This window comes from Siphateles boraxobius, unplaced genomic scaffold (genome assembly GCF_051911475.1).
Source record: "Siphateles boraxobius isolate OS27281-9 unplaced genomic scaffold, OSU_SipBor_1 130, whole genome shotgun sequence".
In the NCBI taxonomy this organism is placed as follows: Eukaryota; Metazoa; Chordata; class Actinopteri; order Cypriniformes; family Leuciscidae; genus Siphateles; species Siphateles boraxobius.
Window position 1 is genome coordinate 39,622,043 of NW_027508734.1, and position 22,231 is coordinate 39,644,273.

Below are 22,231 nucleotides of genomic sequence, written 5' to 3' on the forward strand. Positions count from 1 at the left end.
GGTGTTGGTCCACTGTGTTTTATCAAGGGCAGGGCCAATGCAGCTAGCTATCAGGAGATTTTGGAGCACTTCATGCTTCCATCTGCTGAAAAGCTTTATGGAGATGAAGATTTAATTTTTCAGCACGACCTGGCACCTGCTCACAGTGCCAAAACCACTGGAAAATGGTTTACTGACCATGGTATTACTGTGCTCAATTGGCCTGCCAACTCTCCTGACCTGAACCCCATAGAGAATCTGTGGGATATTGTGAAGAGAAAGTTGAGAGACGCAAGACCCAACACTCTGGATGAGCTTAAGGCCGCTATCGAAGCATCCTGGGCCTCCATAACACCTCAGCAGTGCCACAGGCTGATTGCCTCCATGCCACGCCGCATTGAAACAGTCATTTCTGCAAAAGGATTCCCAACCAAGTATTGAGTGCATAACTGAACATAATTATTTGAAGGTTGACTTTTTTTGTATTAAAAACACTTCTTTTATTGGTCGGATTAAATATGCTAATTTTTTGAGATATGAATTTTGGGTTTTCATGAGCTGTATGCCAAAATCATCAGTATTAAAACAATAAAAGACCTGAAATATTTCAGTTGGTGTGCAATGAATCTAAAATATATGAAAGTTTAAATTTTATCATGACATTATGGAAAATAATGAACTTTTATCACAATATGCTAATTTTTTGAGAAGGACCTGTATACTGTCAAAGAGCACCGTCCTTTGGATGAGATGTTAAATCGAGGTCCTGACTCTGTGTGGTCATTAAAAATCCCAGGATGTCTTTCGAAACGAGTAGGGGTGTAACCCCAAATTTGGGCCAAATTTGCCCAGTGGCCTCTATCCATCATGGCCTCCTAATCATCCCCATATATCCTCATTGGCTTCATCACTGTCTCCTCTCCACCAGTAAGCTGGTGTGTGGTGAGCGTTTGGTGCAAAATGGCTGCAGTCGCATCATCCAGGTGGATGCTACACATTGGTGGTGGTAGAGGAGATTCCCCCCTTCCATGTAAAGCGCTTTGAGTGAAGAGAAAAGCGCTATATAAATGTAATGAATTATTATTATTGTTATTATTGTTCCTAAAATTATAAAATGGAATGTTTGTATTCCTTCAACATTCACATAACCAAGAAAAAAGTTTTTGAAACATAAAAAAAAACTAGATGTTTTTCAGAACATGAAACTCAAAGTAAAGATAGGCATTAACCCTGCAAACAGGGACGTTCTCAGAATCTTTTGGCTAACGTTCTGGCAAGATTCTATCAAAGTTATGAACAAATGTTCTACCAGTAATTGTAGAGCAGATTGTAGAACAACACCTCTATGTGTGTATTTGTGGATGATTGTTTTCCATCATTCCTTCTAAAGCCCATTAAATAACATAGATCAGATGTTTCTCATGGAGCTTGCTGAGTGATTTGCATTGTACATTCTGCTTTTGTTCGAACAGTGTGCTAGTGTCCTTCTCTCACACAAGGCCCCTAATTATGGAGTGAAAAGACTTCCAGTCATTCTCTGTTTTTCCCCCGAGGGAGAGATTACAGCTTCATTGAATACACTGTATACTTTAAAAGACTCTAATTGGTTTAGAAAAGTTCATGCCTGTGTCATTTATCTGACTAAGGATTAAAGCTGCTAAATTAAACGGTCAGTTCCTAGTAACACTTTGTTACTTATTAACACTTTGTTTTTATGCTGCTATTTACAGAACAAATAACACTGATTCATAAAGCAGAATGTTAGGTACAAAAAGTCATATTTGATTCTCTCGTATTTCATAGACATTTCCTTTTCTTAAGAGAGATTAATACAATGCCTGTGCTGTAATGTGCTTCCACTCTGATAGCTGCATGCCATGAACAATGTTACGTAATGATGTTGTCCCAGACAATGATTCGGCCACATGACCCTGTGGAACTCTCAATACTTTGAAATTTTGTTTCTAGACTGAAATAGTACAGTACTTGTACAGTACAATAGTCTGTACTGAGAGAAGTACTTACACTACAGTAAACTCAAATACTCACTTGAAATGCTTGTAAAGCTTGAAAAGCTCTTGTTTAAAATCATGTCCTCCTATTAATTTCCCTGCAGGATTTTCAGGAACATTAACAAATAGGTCAAACTACTGCACAGATACAGAGCATTAGTTGATTGGACTGTTTCCATTACACGAGAGTAGATGTTAAAACTTCATGCTGATTTGTACTCGGCTTTCGCCAAGATAATCACCAACTAAGACGTAGCTTTACAGTAACCTATGCTTCTCCATCCATTCTTTCCATCTGGTGACGTGAATTTTCAGTCTGGTGTTAATACAGTGTATTGCGCGTCAGCACACACAACGGCTGCAACCACAGTGCGGTCCCCCCATAACAACCCTCTGGATTGAGCGGAGTAGGGAACATCTCTAGGGTCTTCAAGTGGGCACCTTCCGTCCTCAGTGTTTCGTCGACTAGCCCACGACACCTCAAGAGGGCTCGACAGTGACTCTGGCGTCCCAGAGTCACCCCCCTCCGTCCCCCACTCAACTCAGCCCAGCTTACTGACCTCTACTTCCCTCTTGCTGCTGAGACCTAACCACAATCTCACAATCTCTCCGCAACCCAACCATACGCGCCAACCCGTTTGACTAAGGCTGTCGAGCCCCACTGGTGCGTTAATATGCAGTTTCAGTGGCAACGGTTCCGTATGGCATACCACCTACCACAAAACACAATATCTGCCCAACCACCCGTCATCCACGCAATATACACAGGAACGTAATGACTGTGAATACTATACAACCTATACGAATAAACCAACAGTTGCTGCTGAGACCTAACCACAATCTCACCGCAACCCAACCATACGCGCCAACCCGTTTGACTAAGGCTGTCGAGCCCCACCGGTGCGCTAATATGCAGTTTCAGTGGCAACGGTTCCGTATGGCATACCACCTACCACAAAACACAATATCTGCCCAACCACCCGTCATTCACGCAATATATACAGGAACGTAATGACTGTAAATACTATACAACCTATACAAATAAACCAACAGTTGCTGCTGAGACCTAACCATAATCTCACAATCTCTCCGCAACCCAACCATACGCGCCAACCCGTTTGACTAAGGCTGTCGAGCCCCACTGGTGCGTTAATATGCAGTTTCAGTGGCAACGGTTCCGTATGGCATACCACCTACCGCAAAACACAATATCTGCCCAACCACCCGTCATTCACGCAATATACACAGGAACGTAATGACTGTAAATACTATACAACCTATACAAATAAACCAACAGACCTTTCAAGTTTTCAAGAATTCTACGAAACCGTAGCATGGCGGCCTGTACACAGCCAGCTAGAATCTTTCCGTCTCAACCACAGCCAGTTGCTGCTCCTTTCTGCTGCTTCAGATAAGTTCTTTGCTGTACGACGCAACTCTTGGCCACTGAATCCGACGTCTCTGAGGAACCGGGTTGTAGAGTGTGCCACAAAACCACGACAACCCACTTCCACTGGATAAACCTGGACTCTCCATCCTCGCTGTTCTGCTTCAGTGGCCAGATGAGCATACCGCAGTTTCTTCCTCTCATATGCCTCATCTACCGCATCCTCCCATGGCACTGTTAACTCTATCAGTTGAACAATGCGTGCTGATCCAGACCACAAAACAATATCTGGTCTTAGGTTAGTGGTGGCAATCTCAGGTGGAAAAATAAGCCGTTGATCAAGATCAACCAGCATCTTCCAGTCCCTAGCAGCTTCCAGTTGTCCTGGGCGAGAATTGGTGTTAGCACCTTTTCTTGGTGGTTGCTCGCCTGGGCGGAGGAATATTGTCTTCTGCGTGTAATGTTTTGCTAGAACAGGCGGCAATTTATTGGTCATACTACGCTTGCCTTCCAATGCTAAAGCCAAACATCGCAATACTTGGTCATGGCGCCAAGTAAACCGACCCTGGCTAAGAGCCACCTTACATCCTGTCAAAATGTGCCTTAATGTGGCAGGTGATGAACACAAAGGACAAGATGGATCCTCTCCTACCCAGAGGTTTAGGTTCTGCGGTGATGGGAGAACATCATATGTTGACCTAATAAGGAAACTGATCCTACTCTCTTCCATTGACCAAAGGTCTTGCCAGTCCATTTTGCGTTGTTCCACACTCTCCCATCTCATCCCGTCTCCCTGCTTGGCCTGGGAAATGGCCTTTATACATCTCATCCTCTCCTCCTGCTTTCGCACCTCGTTGACTACCAGCTTCCTCCTTTGGGCTGGGCCTGCCTTGTGCCATTTAGGAGGAGCTAAATCGAGCCCAAAACCCCCTCTTCCATGCTGTACCTGTCCCACGATATCCCCAATTTGAAGGTCAGCCTTTGCCTCTACTACAGATTTCTTTCTATCTTCTTATAGATAACTGTCACATTCCCCCAAAAAAATTAATTTCACTGTGCTGCTTTTTAAATGGTTTGTTTACCAAAAAAATTTGCTTCAAGCTGGTCTTTGACAGTTGCATCTGTTTTTCAGCGACTTACATGTTTTTCAGCGGTTTGCGTTACATTTGAGATTAAGATGTCAAAGAAAAACCTAAAATGTTCCATAAATCTTAAAAAAAAAAATATTATTTTTTTTGCCTTTTATTATGATAGGATGGTTAGTTGACAGGAAGCAAAGTTGGAGAGAGAGAGAGAGGGGGACAGGATCGGGAAAAGTCCACGAGCCAGGACTCGAACTCGGGACGCCCGAAGCAACTGCGCTATATGTGGTCGTGCTGCCCACGGCGCTATTGGCACCGACCAAATAACGTTTTTGCTAACGATTTGAGAACATTAGACCAGATAACTATGAACGAACATTGTATTAACGTTACTGGAAGAACATTTGTTCATTCATAACTTTGAGGGAACTTTAGCCAAAGAGACAGAATGTTAGCCAAGTTCCATGTTAGCTGGGTTGACAATAGCTCCACATTTGCGGTCTTAAAGTTGAACGTTTTTTTTAAGAAAGTTTTAAAGTAAAGACCATGATCTTTGTGCACAACAGCGGAAATGGATAGTTAACCCAAAAATTGAAATTATGTCATCATTTACATGCTATTATGTCCATTGCACATCTGTAAGACATTCTTTTGACTGCAGGACACAAAAGAAGATATTTTGGGGAAAAACTGTCCATACATGGGGTCCAATGTCATTTGCGTCGCAGCATTCTTTAATACATATTCTTTCGTGTTCCACAGAAAAAAATAAGTGTCATGCAGGTTTGGTACGACATGAGGTAGAGTGAATGATGACAGACTTTCTATTTTTATGTTAACTGTCCCTTCAAGCGTGATTTCTGAATCAACACCGCAACTGTTTTTACCATATGTACGGTGTCAAGTTTGTGCATGATGCTGAAGGCTGATGAGTTCACATGTTTGTCAGACCCTGCTGTCTGGATTAGTGTGTCACTCTACCGGAGAGAGAAGGTCATCCAGGCTGAGACGAGGACTAAAAACTCCAGGATAATCCCAGCACACATACACACTGACCCAAATATAGAGCTACCGGGCACTCTGCACGCTAGAAACTCATAACACATCCCGTGACACAACATAGACATGAGACACTATCACATATGATGATGTCCGCTTCGTTATAATCCTTTCCTTCAACTGAAACAACTTGTCTCATATTGTGCAAACTTATTATGTGATGTTTGCCAGTGTTTGTTGAAGTGTATCCCCATTTCACATTGAGACTGTGGGCAATGTATGCAAAAGAATGTGGGATAGGACCTGTGCTGCTCTTCCTGTGCATTCCTCTAAACACCCACTTAATTCATTTCCCACTGTTTCTGGGTCAAAGCATAATGACCAGATTACATTAGTAGTTGCTAAGGTGCCACTTGTGAAAGTCACTCACAACTTTGCGAGAGAAATCACAAAATCGCAAATAATTACATTATTCTTCCCTAAACCGATTAGAACCCTTGGGAAATCCTATTGTACATGAGGGTGCTCTGGAGCCGGTGCACTGGAGCGAGGGCCTGGGGGAAGGGAGGGACAGATGGAGCCTGCCCCCTCCTCCCGCTGCTCTTGTTGACTAATCTCACTGGGTGAGTACAGGCGACTGGAGGGAGGGCAACTGGGCATCCACTCTTGCTCACAAACTCTACTGGCACAAATTTGATGCCACTAGGCAGCTCGTAGAAAATGGGAAGACTGTTCGGATGTTCCAACGCGAGGAACATGAGGGTGTGCAGTTGGAGATCCATGGAATCACACCTGCAGAGGAAACTAGCTGAGGACCATTTCATGTAAAGCTGAGGGACTCCTACAGTTGATAAATTGACTCACTGGTTATAGTATATAATTAGATATTTTCTCCAGTCATTTTTTGTTCGGAGGACTTGTTTTAATGACTAAACGTCCTTGACAAAATAAGACGCCATGTCGACAGCTCAAGCTTTACGCCACTCCGGTGTCTACAACTATTTCCTCAACATGGTGGCTTATCAGGTGAGAGAGAGAGATTGATGGATATTATTTCAAAGTGATGGGAGATGTGCAATGACATATCAGCTGTTTTCAGATTCTCATGGATCTATTATTGGAACACAAGGAAAGCTTTACACAAGCATCAATTCTTCTCTTACCACAACCTAATCTGGCTTTGTAGAACTTAGAACTCAAAGACAAATTATGACGAATGTTGAACATAAGGAACCTGACAATTTCACTTATCTTACGACTACAACATTTTCAGTTAGTGGATTTCACACTTTTTTGCTGATTTGGCTTTTCTGTTTATCCTGAATATGAGTGAAGTTGCCATAGAATGACACTGAAATATTTGACAGAAAATAGAGATCATTATATGATATAATTTGTATTAGTTGAGCACTATTTAGTATGTGGAATATATACTCATATAAGTATGATTCAAGGCAATAGACTTGCTTAAATACTGCAGAACCTAATTTTACAAGCTTGCAAAGATTAAAGATGTCTACAGGTTGTCACATAACTTGTCATAATGCTCTGTGATAGACCTCAGTTTATGAGCTCCATATTTTCATTTGATTGTTTTAACTAATTAACCTTGCATTTCATTTGAATAACTCAACTTAGGTGGCTAGAGATTGAGTTCAGTGTTGTCTGCATTAGGAGGAACAGTCACTGAAAAGAATAATCCACTATTAAATAATTTTAATTATAATTGCTATTATAATTGCACTGTTAAAATAATTGATCAGGTGTTGTTGTTTGGTATAAGAAGGTAAAACTCCTCTCTCAACAGAAACGCACAGGCATCGGAAAGTGCTTTCTGTCAAATGAAATTAAGAGGATGAATGACTATTTCTATCATCATAAGCTTTAAGAGTCAGTTTGTTTTCACCCTCCTTACTTCTGAGATGTGATAATCAATAATAAAACGTTTGTAAATTAATTTATAGAAAGGATCAAATGTTGTCACTCCTTATATTCTTATTTCTAATCCACAAGCTGGTATAAATGTTCTGAGTCATGGTATTTCAAACCAAAAATATTCTGCTGTCACAAGTTGTCACCATCACTTTAAAACCAATTTGCTTCATTCACATTCTAAAACTTAATTCATGGGACCTGTTATCACATCTTTAATGCATGGTTGCAAGTTTAAAATCTGAGATTTAATTTTAACTTTTAAGTTGCGAGCATTATTTTGAGTTCTGTTGACATAATGTTGATCATTACGTAAACATAATATTGTGTGTAATTAAAACTCAAAATTGTGCGTTAATTTTTTTTTTTTTTTTTTTTTGTAAAGTTAAAGTAATTTAATGAAGTGGATTTCTAGGGGCTTATTAGTGGTGTTTTTTTTTTTTTTTTTGTGAAGGGAGACACCTGCTAATGTAAAGAAGGCCATGGTGGTTAAATAAGTTATATTTAGCATGTTCAATGTTAGCTGTGGATTTTAATTGAAATGGAGATTGGTTCCAGGGCTACTAAAAAAAGTTGCTAAACCGACTTAATTTTTACTTTTTACTGTGTTTATGTTACAAATAATTAAGTTCCTGTAACTCACTGTAGTTTGTTGGTTGAATATAGTTGTCAAAATTGTCATAATTAACCCTTAAATGCATGAATGTCTTGCCAATCATTATTACATATTCGGGTCTTTAGAGACCCAGATATCTAACACGTATGAAACCCTACCTGATTAGATAAAACTCTCCTGATATATATATATATATATATATATATATATATATAACGATTACAGAAGAATAAAATAAAGCATTTTTGTTACCTTTTGGAGCTTGAAGGGGTTCAGTTTGAGCAGATGTTTTATACCACCATCACTTTCCTTTTTAGAGCTCATTTTCATATTCATATTTGTGATCTCAAACATGTTCTTAAATCTATAATTTTCAACATCTTCAAAATCAATATTTTGATCGCTGACAGCTTCTACACCAGATCCACCATCAAGTGACAGTGACACTAATATTTGATTGCGTTCAGGACTTGCTCTGCAGTAAATCGCTGACGCATTTCAAGTTTTGCTGATGATACTTCCTGTTCTTTAAAATGAATGAGGAGGAGGGTAGTGAATGACATTTAAGGGTCAAAAGAAAATTATGCACTTGAGACCTTATGTCTCTAAAAAGCAAAAAAAAAAAAAATATATATATATATATATATATATATATGTATATATGTATTGATCATTTGCTGATTATTTACTCATCTTCATGTCATTCCAAAACCTTAAGACTTTCTCTCTTCTGTGGAACTTCAAAAGAAGATGTTTCAACTGTTCTTGTTAAAAAAAATAAAGTTAATGAGGTCCAAAACAACACTGGTCCCCACTGACTTTCATTGGATGAACAAATAAACACTGATACATATTACAAAATATCTTATTTTTTGTTTGGAAGCTTGTTTCCACCACAGAATTTTTTCTTATTTGTGGCGGAAACTAGTTTCTTTTGAAACAAGCTTGATACTTTTGTGTTCCTGAAAAGAAAAAAAAGCCATATAGATCTTGATCATCATGAGAGTGAGTAAATTATGACATCATTTTAATTTCGCGGTGAATTATCACTTTAAAGACTACTACAAAAGGGTTAGACATGTATATATCTTGGCATTAATTACTCTATAATTTGATGGTTTCCCCCTCAAGTCACATAGTGAAAGTGACGGGGCATCGTAGTGAAGCACAGTACTTCACACAGTACATTACTGAAAGATTGTGTTTTTTATACTGCTAACGAGTTTCTGCCAAATCTTTGCTTCTGGGTTTAGCTGAGGATAAAATATGTTAGGACCCCATCCAGACAACCAGCCCCGATCCCTCAGGAAAAATCCAGATGCTATTGAGCGACCTCGATTAATCCTGAACCCTTTCTGGTCTTCTCTTCTTTCTATCAGATATGCTGCTGCTGTGGCCCGGCACCATGTTCCCTGTGTTGCTCCTTCTGTCCGCCCGTCAAATCATCATCCACCACGCGGGTCATGTACACGTTATTCCACATCCTGGCCTGCACTGTCTCATGCCTCATGCTGTCTAAGACCGTGTCCGAGGCGGTGAGGGAAAATGTAAGTACAGTTCTTATAAGTTGCACAGGCTCCAGCTGGTCTTCATTCGCCTAACCGACTTTTATTTGTGCTGGTGCTGTAAACAGCCAAAACTCTGCTTTATTTGTATCAAGTCTCATCCAATCAAATCTTGGCTAATCTGCTTGGCTGGACACACACCAGCTACACATGCCAGCAGTCTTTACCCTACAGCCTTTGCCACACAATAACAGACAGCTCTCTTCCTCAGGTGCCTTTCTTTAATGTGGTGTGTGATGAGGCTCATGGTGGAGGAGACTGTCAGATGTTGGTGGGTTACTCTGCCGTCTACCGGGTGTGTTTTGGCACAGCTTGCTTCTACTTAATGATGGCCATCTTCCTCATCGATGTGAAGTCCAGTCAGGATTTCCGAGCCCTCATCCATAACGGGTTGGTGACTGCATTATTCCCTGATTTTGTTTGCACTGCCTGTAACACAACAGAAAGTTGCTTCGACTTCTTTTGATTGCTCTACAGATACCAGTTGTGGAGACATTAGGTTAAGTTCTTAAGAGGAAGAACATGATCTGGAAGAACCAGGTCCTTGGACCATATGGTGTACATGCATCCATGTTTATCAGTAGGTTTATTAAGTTACTTCATATGAATAAACTAACACACACTTATTCTCCTCATTCTCACTTAGGTTCTGGTTTCTGAAGTTCATCACCATGCTTGGGATGATCGCTGCTGCCTTTTTTATTCCCACAGAATCTTTTTTACATGGTGAGCTATTCATCTGTGACACAAATGCTTATATTTAAGAAATAATAGAGATGAACTGATCTTAAAATTCTGGCTGAGACCAATAAATAAATGAACAACATTACCATTCAAATGTTTGGGTTCAATAATATGTTTGTCTGCTTGTTTGTTTGTTTGTTTTTAAAGAAATTGATACTTTTATTTAGCAAGGATGCATTAAATTGATAAAAAGTGACAGTAAAAACCTTTGTTATAAAAGATTTTTATTTCAAATAAATGCTGTTCTTTTTAACTTTCTATTTATCAAAGAATCCTGAAAAAAATGCATCAGTTTCCACAAAGTATTAAGCAACTGTTTTCAACATTGACAACAAGAAATGTTTCTTGATCAGCTTATTAGAATAATTTGACAATACAACATAAGAAACACACATACTGTTTTTTTTTTTTTAGATTCGCTAAACATTGAATTTATCAGTGCAATTAAATTATTAAATATTTAGCCTACTTTAAATGACTGGTACATGATTGCAAAGGTCATCACAATTATGAATGCAAAAATAAATATTCAATATCAACAAATGAATATCTAATATTGGCAGATAGACTATATAATATCAACATATATTTGGATTCCTACTGTTATGGGAAAGGAGGTGCATTGATCAAAACATAGTGATGTGTCATAGACTATCTAAACTGATTATGTGCTTAAAGTGATTATGTTGCAGTCTTGGCTCATGGCTCTGGTGATGATCAGTCTGGATCATGTGATTTGCACTTCTCTTTTAAATCCTCCAGGTGGCCCTATGGACACATTGAACGCTTTACATTTGCACACAAAGTGGGGATCAACTCAGTCAGTGGGCCTAGTTTATAAATGTTACAATGTTGCATTCAATTCAGTGAGACATTTTAAGTACAAATGGTTTTACATGTAATTTACAAAAGAATTCGTTATGATTCATAAATATAGCCCAGTTCACCTCATTTCACTGTATTTCAGACATACACTGTATTTTTTGTCTTATTTTTAATTGTTTTCTCCTTTTTTTTCTTCTTTCCATGTAGCTTGGCATTACGTTGGAGTAGTGGGAGGCTTTTCTTTTATCCTAATTCAACTCATTCTCATCACAGCTTTTGCTCATACCTGGAATAAAAACTGGTAAGTGAGGAAACTGGGTTCACACACCACCAGTATGTCCTCTTTAGGCAAACCTGCACTAACCCACAATAACTATTGTAGGAAGGTGCTCATTGCCAGAATATGAAGAACCACATCTGGTTCATGTCTGGAGTCACATCTCGCTCAGGAATGATAAAATATCACCCTCCACAGTTGTAGAGTTTTAGATAATCTCTGTCCTTCACTCCCTTCCTGTTTCTCGCTCTGGTATCTCACTTATTCATATACACACGCACTCATTCTCACTCCCCGTTCACCCTCTGACATCCAGTTTATCCCAGATGTTTGTGGAATCTACCTCAAGCCATTTTGAGGCAGAATGTCATCTTAACACAATGGACATAATAGGAATTCTTGTACTTACACGTGAGGCGTCATTAATCTCACTCACCCTGTCTCTGCCCTGCCAGGTTAACCGGTGCAGCTGAAAATAAAAGGTGGTACGTGGCAGTCATGTGCGCTACCCTCTTTTTCTATACCATCGCCACCATGGCCTTCACTTTCATGTACAAATACTACACTCACCCAGCGGGATGCCACCTGAATAAAGCCCTGCTATGGACTAACCTGGCCCTCTGCACCTTCATGTCTTTTATTGCGGTCACTCCCTGCGTGCAGCAAAGTTAGTGCTTCATCTGTTTCTGTTCTCTCACCAAAACAATAGTTTGGTAGTTTATATCAGTAGTTTAGATATAAATACTCTTGCAACAATTTAACCATAAAATGTATAAAAATGAAGAATGATTAGTCATTTAAGTTGACCGTTTGTTTCGCTCTCCCTCTCAGAGCAGCCTCGATCAGGACTCCTGCAGGCTTCCATCATTTGCTGCTATGTCATGTACCTGACCTTCTCTGCTCTGTCCAGCCGCCCACCAGAAAAAGGTAAGCAAGATTTGCTTGTTTCATGCAGAAAATTTTCTGAACTTTTTATTTTTGTAATGCTCTGGTTAATTTTAGGCTATAGTTTGCTTCCATAACATGTCCTTCTTTCAGAATGGTAGCAAGAAAACATTTCAAATATGCATTTATCAAAAATATAAGATATCATTTCTGCTGTTGTTCATTAATAGGCATACCTAGTGATGTTGTACAATGAAGACGGTGTCTTGTCGCCGGAAATAGAGTCATCAGTGTCCCACTGTGTAGTGAGCCAGGGTCCTTACTGTCCTTACCGGTGCCAGTTAGGGAGCTGATTGAGAAGCACCCATAGTGATAACCATAGCACGAGACAAAAATTTGACATGTCAAATTACTGTAGATACGCATTAAGCAATATAAATACAGACATGAGATTAATAAAAAAAATATTCATATCAAAATAGTTTTTAAATATCTTTTCCAATTAATTGTAAAATAAATTACTTGTAAATAATATTAAATGTCTCACATCTGCACTTTTACAAGAGCACCCTCACTAATTTCAGAAGCACCCTCAGTGATTACATTATTTTTTTATGAAAATTTAGATAGTAGAATTTAAATATTTTAGTAAAATTAAAGCTAAAGTTCAGGTAAATGTTTAATTGTCTATATGACAATAAAATTAAAACGTGAATTATTAGTAAACTCGAAGCTAAAGTTTAGGAAAATATTTAATTTTCCATCTGACAGTAAAATTAAAAGGTACTAGTCAAGTCAAGTCAAGTCACCTTCATTTATATAGCGCTTTTAACAATATGAACTGTTTCAAAGCAGCTTTACAGTGATAATAGGAAATTAAAGTAACAGAGATTGTTTTGGCTTTACAGCAGCTCTAGAATAAAGTTATTGTCCAGCTAAAGTTAGTTTTGACTGATTCTCTTCCGTCGCAACGATCATTAGTTATTAACTTAGGGGGGTGCTAACACGACACCATTCTAACAGAAAACCTTCAATGCGATCCGGCCGCTCTCTTGCATAAAACAGTGCCTGGTGGCTCTGAGAATTTTTAATCGCTTCCGTGTAGCCACGTGAATCGGAATTATCCCGACAGCGTTTTATCAGTACAGAGGTAAGGGGGAGGAGGCCTTCACAAAGATGAGACTAGTTGACACTTCAGGGATGCGTTGTCGTCGTGTCCAGGCGCAGGTCCTTCATCAGATCCGGATACGGCCTGGATCCGGCGGACTGCGGTAAACCTCGGGATAAACAGAGAGACTAATATTAGCGTAGACGCCATCCTTCTTATGATGTACAAAGTACATCAGGATTTATGGGAAGTGTTCCCGGTTCATACTGATCTAAACTATGCAGCCTAACATTGAATTAATAGATGTAGCCAAACATTGCCTAACATAGCCAAATAGATGTGTTTTTAGTCTCGATTTGAACTGACAGACTGTGTCTGCTTCCCGGACAATGTTAGGAAGATTGTTCCAAAGTTTTGGTGCTAAATAGGAAAAGGATCTACCACCAGCAGTCGATTTTGATATTCTAGGTATTATCAACTGGCCGGAATTTTGAGATTGCAATAGACGTGAAGGACTATAATGCGTTAAGAGCTCTCTGAAGTACTGTGGAGCTAAACCCTTTAGTGCTTTGTAAGTAATCAGCAATATTTTAATGTTTAATAGGGAGCCAATGCAGTGTTAACAGAACCGGGCTAATATGGTCACAATTCCTGGTTCTGGTAAGAACTCTAGCGGCTGCATTTTGGACCAGCTGTAGTTTGTTTATTAAGCGTGCAGGGGAACCACCCATAAGAGCATTACAATAATCTAGCCTTGAGGTCATGAACGCATGAACTAATTGTTCTGCATTTGTCATTGAGAGCATATGACGTAATTTAGATATATTTTTAAGATTTAAAAATGCAGTTTTACAGATACTATTCACGTGACTTTCAAATAAAAGATTGCTATCAAAGAGCACACCCAGGTTCCTAACCGACGACGAGGTCTTGACAGAGCAGCCATCAAGTCTTAGACAGTATTCTAGGTTATTACGTGAGGACGTTTTTTGTCCAATAATTAGAATGTCTGTTTTTTCAGAATTAAGTAGTAGGAAATTACTAGTCATCCAATTTTTTATATCAGCTATGCATTCCGTTAAATCGGTGAATTGGTAAGTTTCGTCAGGGCTTGAAGAAATATAGAGCTGAGTATCATCAGCATAACAGTGAAAACTAATGCCATGCTTCCTAATGATATCTCCCAAGGGTAGCATGTACAGAGTGAACAGGAACGGTCCTAGCACTGAACCTTGTGGTACGCCATACTGAACTGTTGATCGATATGACATCTCTTAATTTACTGCTACAAACTGTGATAATGGTCAGATAAGTATGATTTAAACCATGCTAATGCAGTTCCACTAATGCCAACATAATTTTCGAGTCTATTTAAAAGAATGTTGTGGTCAATAGTATCAAATGCAGCACTAAGATTGAGTAACACCAGTTATCGGATGATAAGAGCAAATCATTTGTGACTCTAATGAGAGCTGTCTCAGTACTTTGATACGGTCTAAATCCTTACTAAAAATCCTCGCAGATACCATTTCTTTCTAAAAAAGGAACATAGTTGTGAGAATACTGCCTTTTCTAGTATCTTTGACAGAAAAGGTAGATTTGAGATCGGCCTGTAATTGACTAATTCTGTAGGATCAAGTTGCGTTTTTTTAACAAGTGGTATAATCATAGCCAGCTTAAAAGTTTTTGGTACATATCCTAATGACAAAGATGAATTAATGATATTGAGAAGAGGATCTATGACCTCTGGAAGCATCTCTTTCAATAGCTTAGTCGGTATAAGGTCTAACATACATGTTGTCGATTTAGATGATTTAATGAGTTTAATGAGAAAATTCTTCCTCTCCTATAGCAATGAATGAATCGAATTTTTCCTTAGAGAGACTACAATGCACTCCCTGATGTGATGCTGTAGTACACGGTTGCATAGTTATAATTTTCTCCCTGATATTATCAATCTTATAAGTGAAGAAGGTCATAAAGTCATTACTGTTGTGCTGCTTGGAAACTTCTGGGTTTGAAACTTTATTTTTCGTCAGTTTAGCAACTGTTTCAAATAAATACCTCGGGTTTTGTTTATTTTCTTCTAATAGGGTTGAAAAATAAGCAGATCTATAGCAGCTTTTAAGGCCTCTCTGTATGCAATCCAGCTCTCCTTCCATGAAATGCAAAATACCTCTAGTTTAGTTTTCTTCCAGTTTCGCTCCATTTTTCTGCCTGCTCTCTGAGGGCCTGAGTGTGCTCGTTGTACCACGGCGTTGGACTATTTTCTTTGATCTTCTTTAAGCGCAACCGAGCAACTGTGTCTAAAGTGCTGGAAAAGAGAGAGTTAAATGTTTATGCCGCAATATCAAGTTCTTCTAAGCTATCTGGGATACTGAGATGATGAAACTGATCAGGAATATTATTAATAAAGCAATCTTTAGTGGCAGAAGTGATAGATCTAACATATTTATAACACAGAGTCGGCTTTGCACCCTTGGTTAAATTAAGTTTACACAAGACTAGATAATGATCTGAGATGTCATCGCTCTGCTGCAGAATTTCAACAGCATCAACATTGATTCCATGTGATAAACTTAGATCTAGAGAATGATTACAACAATGAGTAGGTCCTGTGACGTGTTGTCTAACTCCAATAGAGTTAAGAATGCCTTTAAATGCCAATCCCAATGCATTTTTTTCATTATCTACATGTAAACATGAGTCTGCAAATCCATTAAAATAATTGTGATTAAAACAACTGTGAACAAATAATGAAGTGTGATTTTAATATAACATGTATGTTTGTTATGATGCATAAATCTCAATTTTACCAATGAAAAGTAATATGCATGTGCACCTAACAGACGCGCATTGGTCTGAGCTGACGCTGAGCATAATGATTTGACCAATCACTTGGCATATATTAACATACAACACACCTCCAGAGTTAGTCAGAGATGCATTTACTTTTTATTAACTAAATTAACAAGCAGTGTTGGGGAAAGTTACTTTTAAAAGTAATGCATTACAATATTGCGTTACTCCCCAAAAAAGTAACTAAGTACGTTACTTAGTTACTTTTTATGGAACGTAATGCGTTACATTACTTTTGTGTTACTTTTTCTCACCTGCATGGGCTTGTTTGTTTGTTTTTTAATAACAGCTAAAACAATCTATTTTTGCCAATTGTTAAGGCCCTTTCACATCAGAAGTTAAATGAATAAGCCTAAGGCTGAAGGAAATGCATATTTACTACTGTACAGTAGAGGGCGCCGCTCAAACAAACCTTTCAGCTGCTGCTGTTCTTGATTAAATAACAATAGGATACAGGAGAAGGAAGTTCAACACTCTTATTTCTAAACCTAATCTGAAGTCATTTTTGTTTATTAGTATGGTTGAATTAGATCATTGTAGGTCAGCAATAAAGACATTGGTTAATAAAGTGAGATTAAATACATAAAGTATATTTGTGTAATTTAACATAGTTAATTATAAAACTTTTGCACAAAATTCTGAGATTGCATTTGACTGTTTTTATTCATTTTGAGGAATACTGAATGTTTTTGTGCAAGTGAGATGAGTAAATGCATGTTCAATGCAAATGCACACAACACCTCACTTTATTTCTCTCAACATGGGGACAGGAGAGCTGTCAGTCAATAAATGTGAAAAAGTAACTAGCGTTACTTATTTGAAAAAGTAACTCAGATATTTTGATGTAAATTGAAAAAGTAATGCGTTACTTTACTAGTTACTTGAAAAAGTAATCTGATTACGTAACTCAAGTTACTTGTAATAAGTTACCCCCAACACTGTTAACAAGCAATAATTATCCAACAAATAAATCAGTTCGGCGTATAATGTGTATATTAATAATAAGTTGTTTTGCAAATATGTTTTTTTTCCGTCTCACCATTAACACAAGCTGCCAGAGCGGGGAAAGCTTGCTGTAAAGGTCACGAGCAGAGTGTTCGTCACTCAACCTAGCACCTCGGGAAGGTCTGAGACAAGAGCCCAATCGCTGTCCTCACAGGACATCAGATGAGTGAGCGCACAGTAAACACGGGTCACACAGTGCACACGCGTTGTGCGTGGCGTTCTCGCATAAGACGGTTGTAGAAGCGAAATTCAGCTGACCAGCTGATGCGACCCGCGCTGACTTGGAAACACTCGCGGCTGGCGCGATGAGTGGCACAAGATGCTGGAACCCAATTCAGAATACTCTCCCTCCGTTCTTTTCTTCTTCAAAATCTCACACTGATTAGTTGAATATTAATATGAAAGAATGTAGCCAACTTCAACTATTAAAACCAGGAGATATAGCTTGCAGTTGCAATGCTATATTACAGACCATTAGAAAGTGCATACACAAGAATGACTTAAACAATTATAAACTTGATGTGTTAGTAAAACTAAAGCTGTAATAAAATAAAATAAACGAGAAAACTAAAATTAGAGATGTTTAATTAATTGGTAACTAACTGAAAATATGTTGTTGTTTTTAAAGTAGGCCTACTAAAATAACTAAAACAGAAATAAAAATAAAAATAAAGCTAAATTGAAGTGTTAAAAAACGAGATTATTTAATCACAATAATAAAATTACTGAAATGAAAGCTGAAAATATTTAAAAAAACAAAATCTTAATGAATAAATAAACAAAATATAAAATAAAAATAATCATAACTTATATTGCTGATGAAAGCAACACTTTAATGGCACAGTTACCCAAAGTTAATCAAACTGGCAAGATCATTACACACTTAACACTGATAGTTAAAGGGGAAAAACATAATACTGGATCCAGCATGTGTGAGCCTGTCTCTGCCTGTCAACACAAAGCCAGCCAAGTAACTAACCAGTCAGTCACCGTAATGATGAGGGGCACTTGAGTGATTGGTGGCTTGTTTGAATACTTTCAACTCTTTAAGAAACTCTAAAATGCTTTATAGAATCACAGACTGATCTGTTGTTTCAAGGTCAGAGCGCAGTGATGCGTGCAAACCTCTATCAGAGTAACTGAATTAATTAATCCCTCAGCAAAGTTAATCAAACTGGCTGTAATCACATAGTCATTAACAAAAGGTCATCAGTGGAGCCTGCAAAACTCTTCCTGGTTCGCCATCTCATCTCACATCATTTCATCCATTAGTGGTGCATTTCTGTGGTGATGAATGGTGAGTGCTCAATATACGACAGAGATGAATGAGATTACCAGAAAGAAAAGCTTTAGTGACTGAGGTCATAGAAAAGCTCTCAAGCATGTAACACAGATGTAGCTGAGGGTGTTTCACGTGGGTATTTGAAATACAGATCTTGATGGTAAAGTTCAGGGGAGAAGAATTACAGCTGCTTCTGTAAAAGGATTGCAGAATAAATCTTACATTTGCAAGGTTTTGATTTAGGATGATTTACATAATGTCTGATGAAGAGCTTTTGGGTTGAAATATCACGGATGTGGTTTGATTAATATTGCAGTATTTTTGCTTTCTGGAGAAACAGTTTACTGACTTTCTTGCACCTAGCAACCATTTTTTGGTGAATGGCACTGTGTGTGTATATGTGTGTTTGTTGTGTCCTGTCTTGTTCCCTAACTATCAGCGGGTTTATGGCCTCTGTGTGCTGCATGACTTCATAAAGGACTGAAGTGCGCCCTGGGGCATGCTGGGAGTTTAATCCAATCTCTGAGGAATTCTCTCAGACACACAACGCACAATATCCACAGACCTCTAAATCATTTCTGAACCAATAAGGCTCCAGAAATCCGCAATGGAGCGTGTAAACGTGACACTAAATGCAATTCGCTGTTGTTTTTAAACCCCAAATGATGGGTTTGTGGAAAATAAATCTTAATCCAGAAAAGTATGTAAATGAGTGATAAATAACAAACATTTCTCTCTCTCTCTCGTTTTTCAGTGGAGTATCAAGGGGTCAACATGACGGTGTGTTACCCCAAAGTCAGCAGAGATGAGATTCAAAATGAAGGCAATGCTGTGGCCATTATTGGGGCTGCAATCATGTACTGCTGTGTTCTCTTTGCATGGTAGGCAAAAAAAAAAAGTATTGAGTTGTGAATAATAGAAATATTAATAAAATGTCTACTTTGGCTAATACAATTGATGCTGATTTTCTTCCTCAGCAATGAGGCTTCATACTTGGCTGAGGTCTTTGGACCTTTCTGGATGATAAAAGTTTACCGCTATGAGTTCCAAGTATGTGACTTTCAGATAGTTTTAAACACAAAAAAATGTTTTTGAGCTTTTTAACTCTTAATGTCTCTGACAATCTCTGCCACTCTCTGTCTTGAACAGAAAGCCTCCTGTTGCTTTTGCTGCCCAGAGGCAGAAGATGGTGAGAAACATATCACAAATTCCAATATCCATAGATTTCATAAACATAATAAAGGGATAGCTCGGTTCCCATTGGACAAAAACCGAAACTGTTTGCTTACCAACATTATTCAAAATATATATATATATATATATTGTGTGTGTGTGTGTGTTCTTCTTAAGAAAGAAAGCCATATGGGCTTGGAACAACATGAGAGTGCATAAATGATGAAATTTTTGGGTGAAATGTGCCTTTAATGTCAAGGTATTAACATCTTTGTTTCTGTCCTGCCAGAGGAGGAGTTTGTCATTGACGAGAGCAAAGGCTGTCAGAAAGTCATCCACAACGAGACCCATCGTGTTGCCTACAGCTACTTTTTCTTTCATTTTGTTTTCTTTCTGGCCTCCCTCTACGTAATGATGACCCTCACTAATTGGTTCAGGTCAGTTGTTAAAGAGCTCGTCTCGAGATCCCTGCAGTAGCACCTCAATGCAGTACATGAGATCCACGGGGAGGAGTTGGATCAAGATCCAAGGGGGGGAGATGGGTAGGATTAGGGGTGGGTTTAGGGATTAGGGGGTGGAGAAGGGTTGGTTTAGGTATATGTAAGGTGGGAGGAGTCGGATCCAGATCCGTGGATTCCATGTTCTGCAGTGAGGACCATCTCGATCCCTGGAACAACAGTAAACACTCATAAGAGTTTCGTGGGTAGAACCAATTTGTTTACAAGCACAGACACACAACTATCTAAACATATAATTACTTTTGTTCTTAAAAATAAATTAAGCTTATTTCCAGGGGTTTCAGGAGTCTGTGAGGACCCTGCAGGTGGATATATATAAATACACTTTTGAAAAGTTTGGGGTCAGTAAGATTTTGTAAAAGAAGGGTTTATTTCTCACTAAGGCTGCATTTATTTGACCAGTATTGTGAAATATTACAATTTAAAATAACTGTTTTCTATTTGAATATATTTTTAAATGTAATTTATTCCTGTGATGGTAAAGCTGAATTTACAGCATCATTACTCCAGTCTTCAGTGTCACATGATCCTTCAGAAATCATTCTTATATGCTGATTTGCTGCTCAAAGACCATTATTATCCATGTTGAAAACAGTTGTGCTGCTTAAAATTTTCATAGAAACTGTTTTTTCTTAATTCTTTGAAGAGTATAATTTTTTAAAAGATTTTTTTTAATTTAAAATAGAAATCTTGCTGACCCCAAACTTTTTTTATTTAAATATATGTTTTATTTTATTATATTTCTGTCTTTCTATATGTGGTGTATTATTGCTCTTTTAAATATTATAAACGGTGTTAATATTTGTCATCAATTAATGTTATAAAGTGTAACAGAGAAAAAAAATATATATTGGGATCCCTGAGTTGGCTGTGAGTCTGAATGGATTCTAAAAACCCTTGTTATAGATGAGCCTGAAGTAAAATGTTGGTAGTTTTAGAGGTAAATAAAAAGATAATTATTTTCTCCTTTATATATTTATTTTTTTACTATACTACAATTTATTATTACTAAAATAGTTTTTTGCTAAATCAGTTAACATCTGGGGATTTTTTAAAGCAATTTTGTTGCCAAAAGATTAGGACACACAAATCACAATTTTGACCAATTTTCATAATGCCATTCTGTCTCCCCCAGTTATGAGACTGCTGTGCTGGAGACAACCTTCACCCACGGGAGTTACTCCACATTCTGGGTCAAGCTCTCTTCCTGCTGGGCATGTGTTGTTCTGTATCTCTGGCTCCTCCTGAGTCCCTTGTGCCACTGCCAGTCTGATCACAAACGACCTCGTCGCGCCCGCATCAAGAGACGGACCACCTCGCACCGTCATGTTAGCGTCAGCGTGTGAATCACGCAAAACAGACTGTTCAACAGTGTCAAAGACAGTGGGGATGGGTGCAGGTTACTGGGGATTTCCACCGCAAAGGAAATGGGTCATGCAGGATCTCTGAACGCTGAAGAGTAGACTCTATTAAATGAGCATTGATCCTCCTGATAATCCTGTCAGGATTAAAATCACCAGCACTATGAATGCAATTCATCATGCATGGAACGGAAAATGTTAACCATGTTTAAGACTGTACGAGCATATCTGTAGGGGATGTGCTAAAATTGCCAAACGGAAAATGACATTAATATTTTAAAAAGCTGGATGTCTGTATAATTAGTGAGGTATTTTTTTTTTTTCATGTTGAAGAATTCTTCATTGGCTTAGTGTAGACATACAGAGATACCTGAAATAGGCTTTTTCCTATTTAATTTGACCCTTTGATACATTTATGCTTATCAAGTTGTATAGATTATGTGAGCAATGCTTTATTTCAGTGATCTGTGGCTTGTGTATATATATATATATATATATATATATATATATATATATATATATATATATATATTCTCTCTGGGGGATTGCCCCGCCCACTCTCTCAGGCAATCAGAGGCCATATGGAGAAAAGGCTGTTATCTACAGTAAAATTACTTTAATA

The 22,231-nt window shown here is 38.2% G+C and overlaps 1 protein-coding gene across 1 annotated transcript; it reads left to right on the forward strand.

The window, feature by feature from the left end:
* Nucleotides 1-6,077: 6,077 nt before the first annotated feature.
* Nucleotides 6,078-21,926, forward strand: serinc4 (serine incorporator 4). The gene is made up of 12 exons (XM_077229417.1): nt 6,078-6,485; nt 9,387-9,554; nt 9,784-9,962; nt 10,219-10,298; nt 11,349-11,442; nt 11,874-12,085; nt 12,250-12,345; nt 19,312-19,438; nt 19,535-19,607; nt 19,707-19,746; nt 20,020-20,167; nt 21,384-21,926. Exons 1-12 carry the CDS (start codon nt 6,417-6,419, stop codon nt 21,592-21,594), a joined length of 1,497 nt encoding a protein of 498 aa, XP_077085532.1. The 5' UTR covers nt 6,078-6,416; the 3' UTR covers nt 21,595-21,926.
* Nucleotides 21,927-22,231: the final 305 nt, after the last annotated feature.

Coding starts and splice junctions, on each gene's coding strand:
- serinc4 (XM_077229417.1), top strand. CDS start 6,417: ATGTCGACAGCTCAAGCTTTACGCCACTCCGGTGTCTACAACTATTTC. Junction 12,346..19,311: donor CAGCCGCCCACCAGAAAAAG/GTAAGCAAGATT, acceptor CTCGTTTTTCAG/TGGAGTATCAAGGGGTCAAC. Junction 19,439..19,534: donor TGCTGTGTTCTCTTTGCATG/GTAGGCAAAAAA, acceptor TTTCTTCCTCAG/CAATGAGGCTTCATACTTGG.